We start from the raw sequence: 19,559 nt of genomic DNA, 5'->3' as shown, positions 1-19,559 counted from the left end.
GAAGAATCTTATTCCATTAAGGAAATTGGAGAATCCTATTCCAACAAGAAGACTGAAGAATCCTATTTGATTTAGAATATTTGAGAACACTATTCAGTTCAGAGGACTTAACCAGAAGCAAATCTGAGGAGGATCGGGAGGAGAACACTCCAAGAAGAAGGAAGAATACTGTGAAAGAGATTTAGCACGGAGGAGATCCCCACGAACACTTAGAACGTGCCTTGATGAAGACATCCGAGGCCCAGGGAACTTCCAACAAATTTCAAGAGAGTTCGCTGATTGGACACATCCGTCCCTCTAGGACGCGTCCTCCAGGTAACATCTAAAGTTCCATATTAATTGTATTTCTTGCAGGTAGGAAATCTTATCTTGAAAAAATCTCAAGATTTGCCAAGCACAGTATCCCAATCTATTAAGGCGCGCCCTCTGCATGTGAGACATTCAGCGAAAAATTTCCTTCCTAGGGCGCGCCCTCAGAAGAAAAAGTCTATGGAAGTTTCCAATGAAGATGTCTTGATGATCAGATGAGTCATAATTAATACTTGAAGAATGGCTCGACTGGAACTAATTCCTTGTCTTTCAAGACGCGCCCTTTCTTTAAGGCGCGCCCTCAGAGAAATATTGAGAGTGAGATGTCCTTTATTGGATGACACTTCGTGAGATGCCCAAGAGATGTTTCTACATGAGATGGTTTCAGCATCCCTTGAGCTTTGTAGAAGATAGAAGCCTTCTAAGAGTATTGATCTTTGATTTGGTTTAATTACATGAAGATTCTGTAGAAGACCCTTGTCGAGGTAGATGCTCCTCTTACAAAGGACGCGCCCTCCAAGGATGATTCCCCTTGTCGAGGTAGATGCTCCTCTTATAGAGGACGCGCCCTCCAAGTAGGGTTGTCAAACGGATAATTCGGATACAGATCTGCCTATATCCGGATCCGGATCCGAATCCGAAAATCCGTATCCGAATCCGGAAATATTTAAAGAATAATATCCGGATCCGGATCCGGATCCGATTTTCAATCAGATTTTTTTATTTTATATTAAAAATTAAAAAAATTGAAAAAAATATAGTTAAAAATAAAAAAATCATTTTTAAAAATTAAAATAAGTGATAAAGTGATTTAATTATATTTTAATTTTTTTAAATTAATTTTATTTTTCTTTTAAATATAATCGTTATCTTTAAATTGTTGAACTCAAATAATTTTTTTCTATATGTCTATAAAATTGTATAAACATAATATTTAATATATATGTGTGTGTGTGTATACACATAAACACACTATAAATTTAATATAATATATTTTTAAATTATTTAAATATTTAAATATAAAATATATTTATTCGGATTCAGATATTATCGGATACAAATATGCCTATATCCGTATCCGTATCCGCAATTGTCGGATTCGAATACGGATAATATCCGCTTTGTGTCGGATACGGATACTATCCGCTTTATTTCGGATACGAATGCCGATTTTTCGGACGAATATCGGATTTTTCGAATTTTTTTGACAGCCCTACCTCCAAGGATGATTTCCATTGTCGAGTTAGATGCGTCTTTGATAGAGGAGGCGCCCTCCAAGGCTGAATACCCTTGTCGAGGTAGATGCGTCTCTGAAAGAGGACGCGCCCTCCAAGGATGATTTCCCTTGTCGAGGTAGATGCGTCTCTGAAAGAGGACGCGCCCTCCAAGGATGATTTCCCATGTCGAGGTAGATACGTCTCTGATAGAGGACGCGCACTCCAAGGGTGATTTCCCTTGTCGAGGTGGATGCTTCTCTGAAATAGGACGCACCCTCCATGGATGATTTCCCTTGTCGAGGTAGATGCGACTCTGAAAGAGGACGCGCCCTCCATGGATGATTTCAACTCCAGCTTAGTTTACACTTCAACTGGATTCTGTATATAAACGTTTTAAAAGGGTGGGTGTTGTATGATTGCAACCTTTAAGATGGTACTATTTTGGTTATCTTTCAAAGTGGGCCTGAGATGTAATTTACCAACACAAGGATTTGGTCCTTTGGAGTTTGATATAAACTTTGTTCGGGTCAAAACCGGGTCAATTAGTCAGAATTGGGATTTTGGTGCCTAAAATTAAGGAAAGATAAGGCATCTATTTTATCATAAAGGAAGAAGGCGCGCCCTACAGATATGGGGAGGCGCGCCCTTATACATGCGAGAAGAGTAATGCTGACGCCTTACATAATCAAGGCGCGCCTTCATTGGTAAAGAAGGCGCGCCCTATTGGTATATGAAGAAAGTAATTCAACTGATTCTTAGAGCTATCCCCTAAGGTATTAGGGCGCGCCCTAAGTGAGAAACATAGCTTGGATGAGACTTCAACATGGTTACTTGGACGGGTTCTTTGGATGATTCAAGGAAGATGGAGAATTATTATTGCTAACATATTTGGTGCAGGTACTCTATTGAAGAACTTCTTCCTATAGCATATCTACAGGAAAGGCGGTGTCCGTGGTCAAAGACCTCTAGGGGTATGCCTGGACTGAAGGCCTCCTCCTATAGTCAATGGGTGTCCTCATTGGGGATGTGGGGTGAAATCTGGTGTGTGCTTTGGGAGCTCTGTCTCTGTAGTCAACGGGTGTCCTCGTTGGGAGACTTCGGAGTACCCTGCACTTTGCACCCAAAAGCTTGGGATCACTTGTCCAATAATCTGGTAGGGGCTCCTTATCGGGGGGCAAATATGCGTCCAACATTTGGGGTGAACCACGGCTATACCTGCGTCTGCGGACTAGAGAAACAACTGGTAGCGGAGGGTTATCCTTGGTCAGGGAGATGCCTTATCCGTGAAGTCTCGAAGCTGCGGACGAACATTGGGCCTTTGTGGTTGGGCCTCATCGGCGGACATTCCTAAAGCTAGTAGAAGACGGTTTCCAGTGGGTTTCCCATTGGGCCTCGGGACAAGAAATCTAAGCCCGTTAGGTTTCTTGTTCCCCAAGAACTACGTGGGTTTGATTCCCTATAAATAGGGATACGTAGGCAAATTGTGAGGGGTGGGAAGCGAGAGCGCAAAGGAGTCACCACTAACCCTAAGTAATCTCAGCCCCCAATAATCTCCACCACCAAACACTGTTCATACTTCCCGACGAACACTGTTCATCGGATCCACCGGGTACTGTTCATGTTTCCGACAAAGAACCACCGTCACAGATCTTGTTTCCGGCTACGAACCTCAAATTTTGTTGTTACCAAATTACCCCGTCAACAATTCGTTTTTTTAATTTAGTATAAGTCTAGATTGCACATAATTTTCAACTTAAAAGAATTTGAAGATTCGTATTTCGAAATAAAGAATATACTAAATAACAATATTATTCATTTAATTTTGGTTATAAATTCAACTAAATATTAATTATCAAAATTATATAATAGTTATGCACACCCAAATTCATTTATCACTTTTTAATTTATGACTATATATATTTAGACGCGGTCTTAACCACCAGTGAAGTAAAAAAATAAGGTCCGCAAGGGTTGACTCAGTTAGTTAAAGAGGGGATAACTATCCTTTTGGTCACAAGTTCGAATCCCACGGGAGGAGAATTTATGATTATGCCTCATGAGACAGAGTTTGTCGCTTAAATGCAGTTTACCTTTATAGCGCAATGTGGAGCGATACAAGAAATTTCTGCGGGAAGAAACAAATGAACTGAGCAATCGAACAATAGCTGTCTTTATTGTTAAGAAGCCATGACTTTCCACAGTGCACCGACACAAACTAATTATACAAATTAAAAAAACACCTTTAAAAGAGAAAAAAATATATCATATGGGGCTAAGAATTGCCAACTGATGCCTAGCTGGCAGCTGCTTTGCTTATTTGTCACCTGCTGTCGGCAACAATTGCAGAATATCGGTTCCATTTATACTAATTAAACCTGCTTCATAAATAAATAATACTCCTTCCGTCCTCCCAATTATTATCGTATTGTACGTATTTTAAGAAGAATATAAAATATAGTTCTATAATTTATTTTTTATTTTTTTTTTCCTTTTTGTAAATAAAAGTTTGAACATTCTGCATTTATTCAGGAAAATAAATTTTTTTAAAAAAATTTATATTAAAATGCATGTCAAACGTCCTCTTAGAAACGATAAGAATTGGCCGGGATCGAGCGAGTATATAATTAACGATTTGATTGGATGTATTATTGTATTGTATTGGTGTGGTAACATATCTCAATCACAGGCACAAGACTTGACTGGGTACAATCCAAGGAGCGTAAACAAAACATTGTAATACTGATACATCATTTTGGTTAGTATTGCTGATTGTATTTTATTTTGGGATAAAATTAGAAATATTTTTGGTTCCAACCACCAACTCGAATATAACAAGTAATGTTAATTAATAAAATAAATAATTGATAAGATAGATGTCGTAGATTTTTAAGAGTTAAAACATCCCCGGTGCTAACAAACCTTTAACTAAAAATATAGGTAACATTTCATAAATATTAATTATAAAGATTTTGTATAAAAGTATGTACTTCAATGGTAAATTATTGTTAGCTAACAATTAGGGATGGACATTTCCCCCGCCCGACCCGACCCGACCCCGATCCGATCCCCGCCCCGAACGGGGTGGGGAATCGGGGATTTTTCGGGTACGAGATGGGGATCGGGGAGATATGTGTAAAAAATTCGGGGATCGGACCCCGACCCCGAATCGTATTTTAAATAAAAATAATATAATAAATATATAAATATCTCAAATAAATATTAAAATATATATATAATATATTATTATTTTCAATTTCTCATCTCCTAAATGGTTTAAATTTACTCATCGTGATATTATTTCATTATAATAATATTGTTTTTGTTTATTATTATACTAGAAATAAATATTAATTTAAATTAAGGTTAAACATTAATATTAAATTTTAACGAAAATCTATATATTATGATAAACTATGTGAATTTTTATTGGAAAATATTATTTTAAATTTATTTTTTATTAAACGAAAAAAATAAAGAAATTCCGCGAATTCCCGCGGGGATCTCCGTTCCCCGTTTGGGGCGGGGAACGGGGAGTAAAATAATCCCCGTTCGAGGATCGGGGCGGTTCGGGGATCGATTTTGGGTTCGGGGATCGGGGGCGGGGATAGCACTCCCCGACCCCGAAGTCACCCGATGACCATCCCTACTAAAAATATAGTCAACCTCCTGACGTTGACCATATTTGTTGAACCTCTACATGTAACCGAATGACACATCATATGTTACCATGTCAAAATAAAATATTTTATTTATAACAACTTGAAATAATGATAATATACTATTTTCAAAATATAGTTATTCATTATAGCCAACTCCATTAAAGGGAAATTTATTACAGATTCAGTAAATTTTAGATAATCAGTATTTTAGACTATTTAGCCAATCATTTTAGCTAATAAACATTGGAGATGCTCTTACTGGTCATCGTAAATTCTGTGTTCGATTCTCTTTTATTCCGATATTTATTATTTTTTTTTATTATTATTTTTTTTTGAAGAATTATTCCGATATTTATTAGAACTCGAAACTCCATAATCCTTAAAAATGAGATGAACGGTGTAAAAGCAGAAAAATGCTATAGATCCTAATTTTTTAATTCAAAATTTTTCCAAATCTTGTATGTCATTTGAATAGTTACACAACTTTCATAATAATAATATGAACCAGCGTTTATTTATATTCACTCACAAATTAAAATCAGACATATGTCGGTCACGGTAAAAATTTTGGAAAAAATATTTGGACTATTTAGCACTACTCGTAAAAGCAAGTCTCATTTATACGTAAGCTATAATTTGTCATTTTAAATTCAGTATTCGATTCTCTTTTACTCTAATACTTATTAAACCACGAAATTCTGAAGCCTCAGAAATAAGATGAACGAAGTAAAATTAAGTTCAATTAATTGTGTTTAGCAAGTAATAGTCGGATACGTGAAATTTTATACCTATTTTGATATTTAATTGGAAAGTTCCACGATTTATGCTAAATAAATAAATTTGATCGAAAAACTTCAGCATACTTTCTATATTCAATCTATATATAATATCATACATGCAGCACAAAGTTAAAAACTATGTCATGTCCAAAAAAAGGGTAAAAGGCTTTCAAAAATGAATTATTTTTCCATCTTTAAATAATTAGACCCCAAGCATCAAACATGCAAAAAAACAAAAAACACTAAACTAGTTAAGAGTTTATGTTTTTATTCGATATCGCTCACCCCGAAAATTATGAGAATAAATACTCATTTACGAGTATTTGTAAAAAGAAAACAAATTATTGCTTTAATGGTGGCAGAAGAAGAGTAACATCTACAGACAGAATTTAACAGCTGTGATAGTGTTGAAAAATCTTTAAAAAAGATCCAGTTAAATAAGGAACACAAAGCTAGTCTTGCTCAAAAGCAAGCCACTACTCACCACTCTCCCACCGTCATCATCCTTTTACCACCATTTTCCATATATATACTTACACATATACACACACACATTTTTATCTCTCCAACACTTTATTTGCAGATCTTGAACCAATCAGATCAAGAACCTAATGGGGTTTTTCTTGAGATCTCATGCCATTTTGCTTGTTCTTTTTATCTCAGCTTTCACTTTTACTTCAACAGGTTTATATACTTATTTAGTTTTGTATGTTTTATTATGTTTTCTTGATGATGGGTGTGTAAAGATTGGATCTTTATGGGTTAATTGGTTGATTAGTTTGTGCATTTGATAGATTTTGAATCTTTTTTAAGTGGGTTGTTGAGTAAATTTGAAATTTTGATGTTGTGATGAAATTTTTTGATGTTATTCTGCTTGTGCTTTTTCTCTGTGTGTTCACTTTTACTTCAACAGGTTCATACATTTCTTTAGTTTTTTTTATGTTTTTCTTGATGATGGGTCTGTAAAGATTGGATCTTTATGGTTAATTGATTGATTAGTGTGTGCATTTGATAAATTTTGGATCTTTTTTAAGTGGGTTGTTGAGAAAATTGAAATTTCGATGTAGTGATTAAAAAGTTTGTTGCTTTTTGATGATTTGTAGATTGTAGTATTGTTTTGAGTTTGATGATTGATTGGTGTGTTTAATTTGAGGTTGTTGTTATTGTTTGGTGGTGAATTGTGAAGATAAAGATCTCTCAAGTGGACAAGTAATGTTTATGATTTGTCAGACTATCTGTTCTTGATTGCTAATGAATTGGATCTGTTTATGGGATTTTAGTTTTGGTTGATCTTTGTGAATTGGTGAACTTGTTAAATTTTGGAAAACATGTTGATTTTATTGTACTTCTTCTTGCAGAAGCGTATGATCCGCTTGATCCAAATGGGAATCTTACGATCAAGTGGGATGTAATAAGCTGGACCCCTGATGGATATGTGGTAAGTATTACAATCTTTTCTGAGTAATGATGATTGGCAAAGTGTTTTTCTGTATTCCTTACAACCCCTGAGATGTCACGATCTTCAAGGCTTGTGCTTTGTAGTTCATTAAGCTCAACCAGATCTTTCAATTTATATTAGAGCAACTGCGGATTGCATTCTCTGTTGAATTTTGTTTTGTATCTTGGAAAGGGCTGGTAATCGACATGATCACACCTTGTAATGTAGGAGATGAACTTTTAGGGACACTATGTGAAGAGTACCTTGGTTTTGTGACTTGAAATACACAGTGCATATTTTGGAATATGTAAATTCATTTGAAGTATAAGCTAATGGAAATAGAGAACTTTATGGTTTCTTAAATTTTTGTATGACCATGTCTTAAAATGTATTAATTATAGGACATTATATGTTTTTGATTTAAGTAGGCTAACACACTCCAGTAACAACTTATCTAAGGCAGCAAGTTAAGAAATCCTGATACCACATATCCTCTTACTTTTGTAACTAATCGTAAGCTTATGTGCCTTGGTTAGGCTGTTGTTACAATGTTCAACTTCCAGCAATACCGTCATATACAAGCACCGGGATGGACTTTGGGATGGACATGGGCGAAAAAAGAGGTAATATGGAGCATGGTGGGTGCTCAAACAACAGAACAGGGAGATTGCTCTAAATATAAAGGGAATGTTCCACATTGTTGTAAGAAGGATCCAACGGTTGTCGATTTGCTTCCTGGAACTCCTTACAACCAGCAGATTGCAAATTGCTGCAAGGGTGGAGTACTTAACTCATGGGTGCAAGACCCAACCAATGCTGCGAGCTCATTCCAGGTTAGTGTTGGTGGAGCTGGAACAACCAACAAAACAGTTAGGGTGCCTAAGAACTTCACATTGAAAGCACCAGGCCCTGGCTATACATGTGGACCAGCCAAGATTGTCAAGCCAACTAAATATGTTACAGCAGATGGAAGGAGAGTGACTCAAGTTATGAGTAAGTACTGCTCTGCATTGTTATAGTTCTCAGGCTATGACCGTTGTATATAATTAATAATCTTCAGATTGTTGACCCATTTGTTCTAATCTCATCTAATTTTTAGCCCTTTTGATATCCCATAAAGTAAATTATAATCATTCTTGAGATTATTTTTATAGGATAAATAACAACTAGGACAGGAAGAGAGTGAGATTAATACCCCACCACAAGTAAATTAGAAAGTGATGAGCCTATTTGTGCAGAAGAACTTCCAAGTGCAGAAGAACTTGTCAAATAAAATCATAAGCTTAAACAAGTATGACAAATTGACCAGTTTAAATCCATCAATCATAATTCTTTCAAACAAACACAGCCTTACACTTATCTGTGGGTCATATCTAAACCTATGAAGACTAATATAGTACTACGAGCATGCTAATAAGTAATAACAGCACAAAATTAATGTTTTGGGCCTTGAAACTGTGGTGTGCTTAACTGATTTAGTAACCGGACATAATTCCTTAATGTATTGTGAGGCTTCGTGTTTTCTTATAGTTAACCGTCACCAATAAAAATTATGTTGTTGAAATTGGCATTTGCAATAATATCTAGTTTGGAGGATATTTGGGTTAACATAGTATTTGTATGCTTAAACTATGCAGTGACATGGAATGTAACATGCACATACTCACAGTTCCTGGCTCAGAAAACTCCCACTTGCTGTGTTTCTCTGTCATCTTTCTACAATGAGACCATTGTCCCTTGCCCTACATGTACCTGTGGCTGCCAAAACAACATTACTCATCCTGGGAGCTGTGTAGAGTATGTCTTTGCTTTCTTCATCATTTTCCTGTTAGTTCTTCTGTAATTACCAATTAGAACAGTTTTAGTATTAAAACTTGTAAAATCTGTGAATGTTATACAGCAAAAAGTCTCCGTATCTGGCCTCCGTTGTTTCAAGCCCTAGCAAGAACAACTATGCACCTCTAGTTCAATGCACCAGTCATATGTGTCCAATCAGAGTCCATTGGCATGTAAAACTCAACTACAAGGACTACTGGAGGGTGAAGGTTACCGTGACGAACTTTAATTACAGGATGAACTATACACAGTGGAACATGGTAGTTCAACATCCTAACTTCGACAACCTTACTCAGATATTCAGCTTCAATTACAAACCGCTAACACCTTATGCAGCCATAAGTAAGCAATCTGTTATCCACTCGTTTGAAATGTATCACGTTCATATTCCAAAGTTTCCACAACTACTATTTGATCTAAAAGTTCTTATTCATCTATTTACTTGAGCAGATGATACAGCTATGTTATGGGGTGTTAAGTTCTACAACGACTTTCTCTCGCAAGCTGGCCCGCTAGGGAACGTTCAGTCAGAACTACTCTTCAGGAAAGAGTCAGCAACTTTCACTTTCGAAAAGGGCTGGGCTTTTCCTCGAAGAATCTACTTTAATGGTGACAATTGTGTCATGCCACCACCTGATTCTTATCCATATTTGCCAAATACCAGTTCAAGGCAACAGATCTCGTTACTAACTCTGATGATGACACTATTTTCATCACTGGCTTTCTACTTCGCATATGTTTGAGAATCTGAGATGTAATCTATATATGGATTATTTATTGCATCAATTAAGCTCATAAAATTCCAGAGACCTATCAACTATGCTGCATGATTTGTGTTACTTGGTGATGGAGGTCTAGAATTTGACTTGGATTCAGGTGCGCACCCTTGGAACGAACATCTGCATCTGTTTTCTTTTGTGGGTGCATGATTCCTTGTTTTGTTACTTGTAACTGTTGTATCATGTCTTTATTATAGTGTTAAATTAGTATCTTTGGTAGGATTTCATGTTTATATTGTTACAAAAGTTGTAATAAGCTAAAAAACCTCTCAAGACGGACAAATTTAGTGCTGATTTACAGTTTTGTTATATTTAATTATTTATAATATTCTATAGTAGTATGCTTCAATAGCACCACCGTAAATTCTTCTACTGTATATTATTCAATCCTTGTAAAAGAGCATTTCCAAGAACTAGATACTAGTTAGGTTCAAGTATATTTATGAAGATAAATATATGTTGACAAAAAGAACACAATCTAGCTTGCTATACCTCCAAAATGTTATGTGTTTTTATACTGGTATTGTTTTATACATGATTATCTAGTTCCCCCACACCCTCAGCTTCAAAACTTTCAGTATATTGAACACAAGTAAAGGTCAATGCATAAGAAGCACTAAGAGAACTGCAGAAACGATATGTGTTGAGTAACGAATTAGATTTCCATTTGCAGAATTTGGTAAGAATGGGTACGTATCTGGCGGTGGCAGCATGCATTCTTCACCGTTGAAATAGACTTTCCTTGGGAACGCCCATCCCTGTTTAAAGGTGAACGTGTTCTGGTCTTTTTGAAGTAGAACCTCCGACTGTACGTTTCCAAAGGGTCCTGCTTCCATTAGTAGATCATTGTAGAACTTCGTCCCGTAGAACATACCTGTGTCATCTGTGCATCACGTAAACACTCATACTTATTAGTGTATTTTTACTTCTAGGATACGTTAACTATTCTCAGAGTTTTAGTACTTACTGACAGACTCGTAGGGCACTATAGGTTTATAATCAAAGCTGAAGACTTGAGTTACGTTGTTGAGATTGGGATGTTGAACAACGAGAGTCCACAATGTGTAGTTCATCCGATAATTGAAGTTTGTTAATGCGAGCTTCACCCGCCAATAGTCCTTGTAGTTGGCCTTGACATGCCAGTGTACACGGACCGGGCACATGTGATGCGTACACTGTAGTAGTGGAGAGTTGTCTTTTCTTGGAGTGTTTACCCCAACCACACTTAGTAATTTGGAATCACTCCTGCAACATATTGCATCATCAGATAGATTTATAAGGTTCATTTGTATGTGTATATAACTTTGAAATGTTGGTTTAAAAACTGGAAAGCCAGTGCAAACCTACTTGACACATTTGTTTCTATTTTTGTTTTCACAACCACACGCACACATAGGGCAAGGAGTTATCGTCTCATTGTAGAAAGATGAGAAGGAAACACAGCAGGCCGGGTGTTTTCTTGCTAGGAATTGTGAATATGTGCATGTCACGTTCCAAGTCACTGCATATAATTTGTCAGAGGTTAGTGAAACTGTTCAAATTTAGCAACCAATAAACTGCACATTAGGTAGAATATATGTAAAGAGTTTACATGCTAAGCTGATACATATCAAACTGGAAATAAACTTACTGAGCGCCTGAGTTTTCCTACGTCGATCAGAAGTGAGAAAAGCGGTGGGAGGGACAATCTTAGCAGGGCCACAAGTGTAACCTGGTCCTGGACCGAGTAATGTGAAATTCTTAGGTAGTTTTACCGTCTTGTTTGAAGTACCCCCCTGACCAACACTCACCTGGAAGGCTGAGACAGCAGATGCTGGATCTTGACCCCATGCGGCCAAGACCCCGCCTTTGCAGCAGTTATTGATTTGTTGGTTGTAAGGGACACCAGGTAGCAGGTCTACAACAGTGGGTGTTTTCTTGCAGCAATGTGGAATGTTTCCTTTAAACTTAGAACAGTCTCCTTGTTCTGTAGTCTGAGACCCTACCATTGACCATATTACTTCCTTCTTGGCCCATGTCCACCCTAGGGTCCAACCCGGGCTCATAATGTGCCTATACATCTGGAAGTTGTTCATAGACACCATTGCCTGAGAGTTATTCCATCACACACTTTCTTGTCAGCTGCCAGTTATATATACATATTGGATGTTATGAACAATATGCTAAGAAAAAATAACGGTACTCACAACATAGCCATCTGGAGTCCAAGACATTACATCCCATTTGATTGTTATGTTACCAGTTGGATCCAAGGGATCATAGGCAGCTGCATATATGAAAAAATCGTTATAAATGTGTATAGAGTTCTTCACATTCTTTTGCATCGAATCTAGTCAGATATATAAAATAGATAGTCTTTTACCTGCACAGGCAAAGAGAACGACAAGGGAGAGAGTCGAGAAGATGGTTCTCATCTTTCTTTTACTAGTAGCTTCACGCGATAGTGGAACTGCAAATATTGGTTGGCGATTGTGTATTTATCTCAAGTGCATCGATCTGCAAGCTTCACAATGTCTGTAATGACAAGAGATATGTGTATATAAGATAGAAAGAAATCAACTGAGGAAGTTGCTGGAACATCTAGATGGCTTACCTACTAGTAGTTAGACACATATATAAAACCACATTGTATTCATTTCTTGTTCCTGTATCTTGAAGCAAAGTATTGGTTAGAAGAGAATTGGTTAAGCAGGATTACTTAGATAGTGATCATAACATCACAGCTGTTATTAGAAATCTCTGTCCTGCTAGATTACGACACTTATTTGTTCCTCCAGATTACGAAAACCAAATCAAACTACATATATCCGGTATGTGTCACTCGCAAGGAAGATCTTGTGTTTGCAGACAGACTTCGATATCACTCATGGAAGTAGAGAGACTGGTCCTGGGGACCTTCGAGTATCTGAAACAAGTGTCGATTGATCGGAAGTAGAGTTCTATGAAAGTAAACAACATGTGAACAGACTGTATTCTGCTATAAGATTTAGGGCTTTCTGCTTTACTTCTAGTTCTTCAACTTACATAAAACCAGCTTTCTTCATCCCATGATTACTGAAATTAAGTATGACTAGATGTATATGGAAGACTTAGAAATGAAACACAGAAACACCCCACATCTAATTCTGTTTGACTCAGAATCTCGAAACACGTCGATATGTGTTTGTCTTTTTAGTACATGAACATAAAAGTACACGAATCCCAAATATGTCGGTTTCGTATTTCGCATTCAGGTATACGAAACACGAACTACACGACACAAATGAATTGACAGTTCTAGTTTAGTGATTACTATTTGCATAAATTATACTCCAGATCAACTAATCTTTTACAATGTAGCAGGCTTTAATCTTTCTATTTTTGCCTCATAAATCACCTAAAAGTTACTTGTACAATATAATTAGGAAAGTTTAAAAGTCTTGGATAATTAAAATGTAGAGAATAAGTCAGCCAGTCAGACACCAAAATAGCAGTGATGTTATGACTTGCGATTATGATTAAAGCATGTTTATCTTTTTTTAATAGTTAATTATACACGCATACATCTTGAGGCGAACTTGTGACCTCTTGTAAAAGGACACGAGCTCAACTATTACATCAAACATGTTTATCATTAATACAATCAAGATCATGTCAAATTAGCATTTGTGATCTAAAACACCCTGGATATTTCAGTCAAATGCATCCACTCACAATGTACTCGTCTCTGCTCCATACTTGTGAATGATGTGAAAATAAGATTTCACATTGTGTTTCATAAATAACTGGGGGACCAAAACGACAACACCACTGATCAAACTACACATACGTGTCGCCTTTATCAATTGTCCTTGAAGCGACTACAGATGGTGGTGGTTGAATGTGCCCTTAGTTAATCTATTGCTCTGTTATACAAATCGGCAGATTTTTTAAAAATCACCGATAAATCGCTCAAAAATCGGTCAAAAATATTTGTCCGATTTGACCGATTTCTGATAAATCACCAATTATTTATCCGATCTTTTAAAAATTGTCCGATAAATCGTAAATCGGTACCTCAACCGAATAGTTCCGATTTCCGAAATCACTTTTAAGCACCAATGGTCACTGCACGAAGGTAATTTTTTTTATAACAGGAACCCTTCGGATGCGCACTTTAGGAAACCTAAGGGTTCATGCAATATCCTGCAAATCACATGAATCAAGATAAAACGCACTTAATTAACATGGTCTGATTAAGGAAATATAATCATAAAATCTCCTCCCGTGAGATTTGAACCGCTGACCAGCTGAGCCAGCCTTGCGGGCATGAAAGAAGTATTTTCAAAATATACAAATTTGCCTAACTCTTGATATATCGAATTTACCCCGATTAGTCTAAAAAGATATTCTACTACTTTCTCCATTTCTACACCAAAAGCTAATGCAAGCATTCAGAATAATGCTGGAGTTATAAAAAAATTACAAAAAAATTGTCATAAAATAACTTGACATGGCTGATATATTAGTATAAAATAATTTAATTGGCGTGGTTGACGTGAATGAGAAGGGATTTATTTTTATTTAACAAATAAAAAACTGACACGTAACATTTTTTAATTATTTCGAAAACTAATTTTAATTCTTTTAATAGTTTTCAATTTAATATTCTAAAAGACTACTAGTATTAGTAGATTCGAACTAGTAGTGTTAAACACATGCATCCAATAGATGCGCGTATTAGTTAAAATTAAAATAATATTCCACCCACACATTTGAAATTTTCAGGCTCATACGCACTATGTCTCGCTGTATTTTATAGAACTCTCGAAATGTGTGCAAATAGTAAACATAGATAAATCAATGGGACGGAGGGAGTATGATTCATGACTTTGTGTACAACTAAAAGAGCATATGCACCGGGAGGTTAAAACTTTATTTTATCAAATGAATTAATGGAGTTTAATATAAACTTTATATATTGGGAATAAATATATATTATTAATTTGTGATACTTCACCAATTTATCAAACTGTTCTTTGATTTTTGACGAAGTAATCAACGGATTTCAATTACTATTCACAACAAAATTAACCTAATTTAAATTAATTTTAAGGTTTTGTCCCTTTTTTCCTTTCATTCTTTCTTCTGAAAATTCTTTTTTAGGTACATCAAATAGTTACTCTTGAATTGATTGAAATATATGACTGCATCAAAGTTCAGTAAAAAGGTTGATTTATTATAAAGAGTAATTGACTTCGTTAATTTAATTAATAAATTGATGAATCAAAGAAATACATAAATGCATATGCTTTAAAGAAGGTAAAAGGTGAGACTAGTTCCAAGACATACTAGGTCACAACACGGACTTTACTATATGTATATACTCCCTCCGTCCCCTGGAGTTCTATACATGCACTGTTTGCACGTATTTCGAGACCTCTATAAAATATAGTTCCGTAATGTTTTTTTCAAACTTTTTTTTTTAATAAAAGTTTAAACATGAAACTTTTTTTCAGAATTTTTTTTTAAAAAAATATATTGTGGAATTATGTTTTAAATGAGCATTGAAAAGCGTGCCGAAAAGTAACGTATAGAATTCAATGGGACAGAGGGAGTATTTAATATTGACCCCTACTTTTGAATAGTTCCGCCGATTTTTATGTCGTTTACTTTCGTATCGTATATTTTCGTATATAAAAATATGAAATAAATATAATTTATATAATAATATGCGATTTCAGGATTTTTATTCTGACATGAAAGTGTTCGTATGAAATATATCTTGTACGAGTATGTAGGCCTGAAAAAAAAACTTTCGATATTTGGTTAGCTTATGTGAAGATAAATGTGAAAAGCTATTATAATATGAGACGTACAACCTTTGTTATAGAAATCGGTCGATTTTTTTTTAAAAATCGCCGATAAATCGCTTAAAAATCGGTCAAAAATATTTGCACGATTTAACTGATTTTCGATAAATCGCCGATTAATCATCCGATAAATCGTAAATCGGTAGCTCAATCGAATAGTTCCGATTTTCGAAATCTGTAACACCGTCCACGACAGAGAAGAAAAAGAAGAGACATTGTCTCCGTTGGATAACCAACTCCATACGTACAATTTTGTAGGTTTACAAGTCACAACATTTATACAGCCGTGTTATGTTTTTCTTTAAATAACTACAACACTTGTACTCATTCTAGAGCTTCAGACTCTTCTTCTCCTATGGCTTTTGTGAAAGCTCTATGTTTGGTTGTACTTTCACTTTCCTTGTCATTAAACATTGCCACATGCAGCAAGGTCTCTTTTCTCAACTTTTCTACTCTATTAACTTCATATCTACCTCTCTTTATGAGTCTGTGTTTTGTGACTAACTAAGTATCTTGATTCATTGTTAACACTAGCTGCTTGAGAACTGCTCAGAAGATAGTGATTGTGATGCTGGACTGTATTGTTTCTCTTGTCCTCAAGGTTACATTGGCAAGAAATGTGTCAGATCATCTCCTACTAACCCCTTCAAACTCCTGGTACACTTTCGAGTCTGTTTAGTTGTTGGCTATATAAGTCTCTCTTCTATCGTACTATCGTAACTGAGAACAAGTTTCATTATAATAATAGTTTTTTTTCTTTACTGTTTATACTTTATCAGGTTAAGATAATAAATTTGGTTGTTTTAGCTCATTTAAATGAGTAGTTAGCTAATTTGTTATGTCTACTGTTTTTTTGCAACTTTACTAAAAAAATTGCTGTTGCATACAAATTGGATAGAACTATGTATGGCTGAGCTAGTTTGAGGCAATCTCCAGTTTGTTGCATTTTCTCTTTTGTATCTTTTTCTTTTGGGTCATGTTCCCCGACAATCATGTCTGGAAACTTTTATCCAACACATCACTTCCTGGCCGTTTGATCCGGGATTTTAAAAGAAAAATAACCGTTCCGCACATAATATCCGCGGAAAGGAGAGGTTCCGCGCGCGGAACAGCAAACATTTTATCAAGTGATGTGTTGGATAAAAGTTTCCTGACACAGGATTGTTAGGGAAAAAGACCTTTTTCTTTTCTACAAGTTAATGGGAAGTACAATTGTTTGTTTCTAAGCTCACTTTTGGTGAACTCTTTGCCACTGTAAGACCTCAGAAGTCAAAGTTCATCAAGCCTGTGCTTGTGTGAACTGTTAGCTAACACAAAGGGAAAACACAACACAGAAATTTGAATAACAAAATGTGAACTGGAATCTAAAGATTGACTTGTGAAAGCCCATAATGTCATTTTCTAGAAGACAAAGCAGATTAAGAGTCTCATTTTAGCTGTTTTATTTAATTACCATTCTCTGCTGCAAGACCCGAAATGGAGTCGCAGAACCTACCTACAAAAGCTAAGGTAGCTAATTTTCACATTATTATGGTTTTGAATCATATTCTCGTCTGTCTAAGTGTTTTACAACTTATGCTACTTAATTGGGTAAAATTTTGATGTGTCTTAATGTATGTCAAATACTAAATTTGTGCTCTGCATTGTGTCTGCAGAACAATTCTCTGCCTTTCAACAAATACGCGTTTTTGACTAGTCATAATGCCTTTGCTATTGATAATGAGCCATCTCATACTGGAGTTCCGAGAATTACTACAACAAATCAAGAGGATACTATTACTCAGCAGCTTAAGGTATATATGTAGTTGAATTTTTACTAAAAAGGCTTGATATTTCCCTACTTGATGTGAACTAGTGCTTCTTGCCAATCTGCAGAATGGTGTTCGAGCATTAATGCTAGACACATACGATTTTGAAGGAGCTGTGTGGCTTTGCCATTCGTTTGGAGGGAAATGTCGCGATTTCACTGCATTTGTATGTCCTTCCCATACTCATTCTGTGCACTTGTAACTTGAAAATGAAATTTATCATGCAACGTCTTCTACTAATAGAACACGTTATTCAATTTATTAGGAACCGGCCATAGACACTTTAAAGGAAATTGAAGCTTTTTTAACTTCAAAACCATCAGAAATTGTCACACTGATTCTAGAAGACTATGTCACCACCCCAAAAGGATTGACAAAGGTGTTCACAGACGCGGGGTTGATGAAGTACTGGTTTCCCGTGGCAAAGATGCCACAAAATGGTCAAGACTGGCCTCTAGTCAGTGACATAGTTGCTCAAAACCATAGGTTAATGGTGTTTACTTCAATCAAATCGAAGCAACAAAGTGAAGGGATTGCTTATCAGTGGAACTTCATGGTTGAAAATAAATGTAATAGGAAGTGAACTCCCGCTTGAGAACTACTGAAATTGTGAAGTAATTTTTTTTACTAATATCTTCTGTAATAATTTTCAGATGGAGATGATGGGATGAAAAAAGGAAGCTGCTCAAATCGAGGGGAGTCCTCGCCACTTAATGACAAAAGCAAGTCACTGGTTTTGGTTAATTACTTTAGGACTGTATCAGTCAAACTATTAGCATGTGGACAGAACTCGCAAAACTTGATTGACATGCTTCAAACCTGTTATGGTGCTGCTGGAAATCGATGGGCTAACTTTGTTACAGTTGATTATTACAAGGTACCAGTTCAGACATTCTCTTAATTCTATGCTTCAAGCCAAGTAGTTGAACACACACACACACACCACATGTATATGAATTTACTGAAGGAAATGCATGTATACAGAGAAGTGAAGGAGGAGGAGCATTTCAAGCTGTAGACAGACTGAATGGAGAGCTATTGTGTAGCTGCAATGATGTACAGGCTTGTAAGGCATGTCAAACAATTACGGACTTAATCATAATCACTACATTTGAGTACATATGTGCATGTGTAAATATTACAATGAGCTGAACTTGAATGATTAATTTGCAGCATGGATCAAGTACATGTACCCGCAGAGGAAGGTGATGAACACAACAGTTTTGAAGAAAGCAAAAGGTATAACCTGGATCATCCGATCTTCAAAGTATTACTCCTGCAGAGAGTTTAATGGCACTCTTTTTGTCTATTTTCTTGAATTTAAGGAACGGCATTATTATAATTAACCGAGCCATCACATCTGGGATCATTTGTATCAGATTAAAATAACAAAAAGAAAAATGTCTTAGAAATATATTTATACTGAAACACTTGTAAAAATGGTAGATCATCCATGAAAATGAGGGAGCATGCAAATTTAAATGATGAAAGAAACGATAACAAATTGTTGCTTCAGCCAAATTGTTTACACAACTAAGAGCAGAGTCTGTTGCCAAGACTAGATGTGCAACAGCAAAACCAACATGAAAAGGGTTCAGAAATCAACCTTAATTCAAAAACCAAATGTCATGGACTTTTTTAGTTCAAGACAGAACATAACTTAGAATAAAACTCATGCAACAATGTCTGTAAAACAGCAAGATGAGTTTAATAGATTTGGGATCCTCAAATGTCTACTCCTGTCGCTCCCAAAATAGTTTCACCAGCTCCTTAGTGGTGTACAATTTGCCAGTTCTGTTAGGAACTAAGCCTGTCTTCCACTTGCATCTACGACCTTCTTGAATCCTCCGTATCCCTATCGATTCTGGATAATCTATGCCTTCACTCATCATAAAGAAACAAG

General features: G+C 35.9%; 3 protein-coding genes across 4 annotated transcripts; 2 read left to right on the top strand and 1 right to left on the bottom strand.

The window, feature by feature from the left end:
• Nucleotides 1-6,395: 6,395 nt before the first annotated feature.
• On the top strand, nt 6,396-10,352 carry LOC141721132 (protein COBRA-like). 2 transcript variants are annotated; one of them, XM_074523892.1, is made up of 6 exons: nt 6,396-6,648; nt 7,323-7,402; nt 7,939-8,395; nt 9,040-9,199; nt 9,303-9,580; nt 9,689-10,352. In XM_074523892.1, exons 1-6 carry the CDS (start codon nt 6,576-6,578, stop codon nt 9,979-9,981), a joined length of 1,341 nt encoding a protein of 446 aa, XP_074379993.1. In that variant the 5' UTR covers nt 6,396-6,575; the 3' UTR covers nt 9,982-10,352. The 2 variants fall into 2 exon arrangements, with proteins under 2 accessions (XP_074379993.1, XP_074379994.1); XM_074523893.1 differs by lacking the exon at nt 6,396-6,648 and adding an exon at nt 6,799-6,877.
• Nucleotides 10,353-10,506: 154 nt separating this feature from the next.
• Nucleotides 10,507-12,519, bottom strand: LOC141721133 (COBRA-like protein 4). The gene is made up of 6 exons (XM_074523894.1): nt 12,380-12,519; nt 12,204-12,283; nt 11,648-12,104; nt 11,365-11,518; nt 10,985-11,262; nt 10,507-10,900 (listed from the first exon to the last, which is right to left on the bottom strand). Exons 1-6 carry the CDS (start codon nt 12,429-12,431, stop codon nt 10,617-10,619), a joined length of 1,305 nt encoding a protein of 434 aa, XP_074379995.1. The 5' UTR covers nt 12,432-12,519; the 3' UTR covers nt 10,507-10,616.
• A 3,603-nt stretch (nt 12,520-16,122) lies between these two features.
• Nucleotides 16,123-19,078, top strand: LOC141721134 (PI-PLC X domain-containing protein At5g67130-like). The gene is made up of 8 exons (XM_074523895.1): nt 16,123-16,278; nt 16,383-16,505; nt 17,504-17,641; nt 17,724-17,822; nt 17,922-18,225; nt 18,310-18,533; nt 18,641-18,727; nt 18,830-19,078. Exons 1-8 carry the CDS (start codon nt 16,204-16,206, stop codon nt 18,863-18,865), a joined length of 1,086 nt encoding a protein of 361 aa, XP_074379996.1. The 5' UTR covers nt 16,123-16,203; the 3' UTR covers nt 18,866-19,078.
• Nucleotides 19,079-19,559: the final 481 nt, after the last annotated feature.

The sequence above is a fragment of the Apium graveolens genome, chromosome 4 (genome assembly GCF_009905375.1).
Source record: "Apium graveolens cultivar Ventura chromosome 4, ASM990537v1, whole genome shotgun sequence".
In the NCBI taxonomy this organism is placed as follows: Eukaryota; Viridiplantae; Streptophyta; class Magnoliopsida; order Apiales; family Apiaceae; genus Apium; species Apium graveolens.
Note: the sequence above shows the minus strand (reverse complement) of the source record. Positions and strands in the feature narration are given on the sequence as shown.

What these genes read in the sequence shown, in the direction of transcription:
- LOC141721134 (XM_074523895.1), top strand. Translation starts at nt 16,204, where the DNA reads ATGGCTTTTGTGAAAGCTCTATGTTTGGTTGTACTTTCACTTTCCTTG. An exon ending in TTACAGTTGATTATTACAAG is followed by an intron (nt 18,534 to 18,640) that starts GTACCAGTTCAG and finishes GCATGTATACAG; the next exon opens with AGAAGTGAAGGAGGAGGAGC. An exon ending in ATGATGTACAGGCTTGTAAG is followed by an intron (nt 18,728 to 18,829) that starts GCATGTCAAACA and finishes ATTAATTTGCAG; the next exon opens with CATGGATCAAGTACATGTAC.
- LOC141721132 (XM_074523892.1), top strand. Translation starts at nt 6,576, where the DNA reads ATGGGGTTTTTCTTGAGATCTCATGCCATTTTGCTTGTTCTTTTTATC. An exon ending in TTTCACTTTTACTTCAACAG is followed by an intron (nt 6,649 to 7,322) that starts GTTTATATACTT and finishes TTCTTCTTGCAG; the next exon opens with AAGCGTATGATCCGCTTGAT. An exon ending in AACACCTTATGCAGCCATAA is followed by an intron (nt 9,581 to 9,688) that starts GTAAGCAATCTG and finishes TTACTTGAGCAG; the next exon opens with ATGATACAGCTATGTTATGG.
- LOC141721133 (XM_074523894.1), bottom strand. Translation starts at nt 12,431, where the DNA reads ATGAGAACCATCTTCTCGACTCTCTCCCTTGTCGTTCTCTTTGCCTGT. An exon ending in AATAGAAACAAATGTGTCAA is followed by an intron (nt 11,263 to 11,364) that starts GTAGGTTTGCAC and finishes AATATGTTGCAG; the next exon opens with GAGTGATTCCAAATTACTAA. An exon ending in AGTGCCCTACGAGTCTGTCA is followed by an intron (nt 10,901 to 10,984) that starts GTAAGTACTAAA and finishes CGTGATGCACAG; the next exon opens with ATGACACAGGTATGTTCTAC.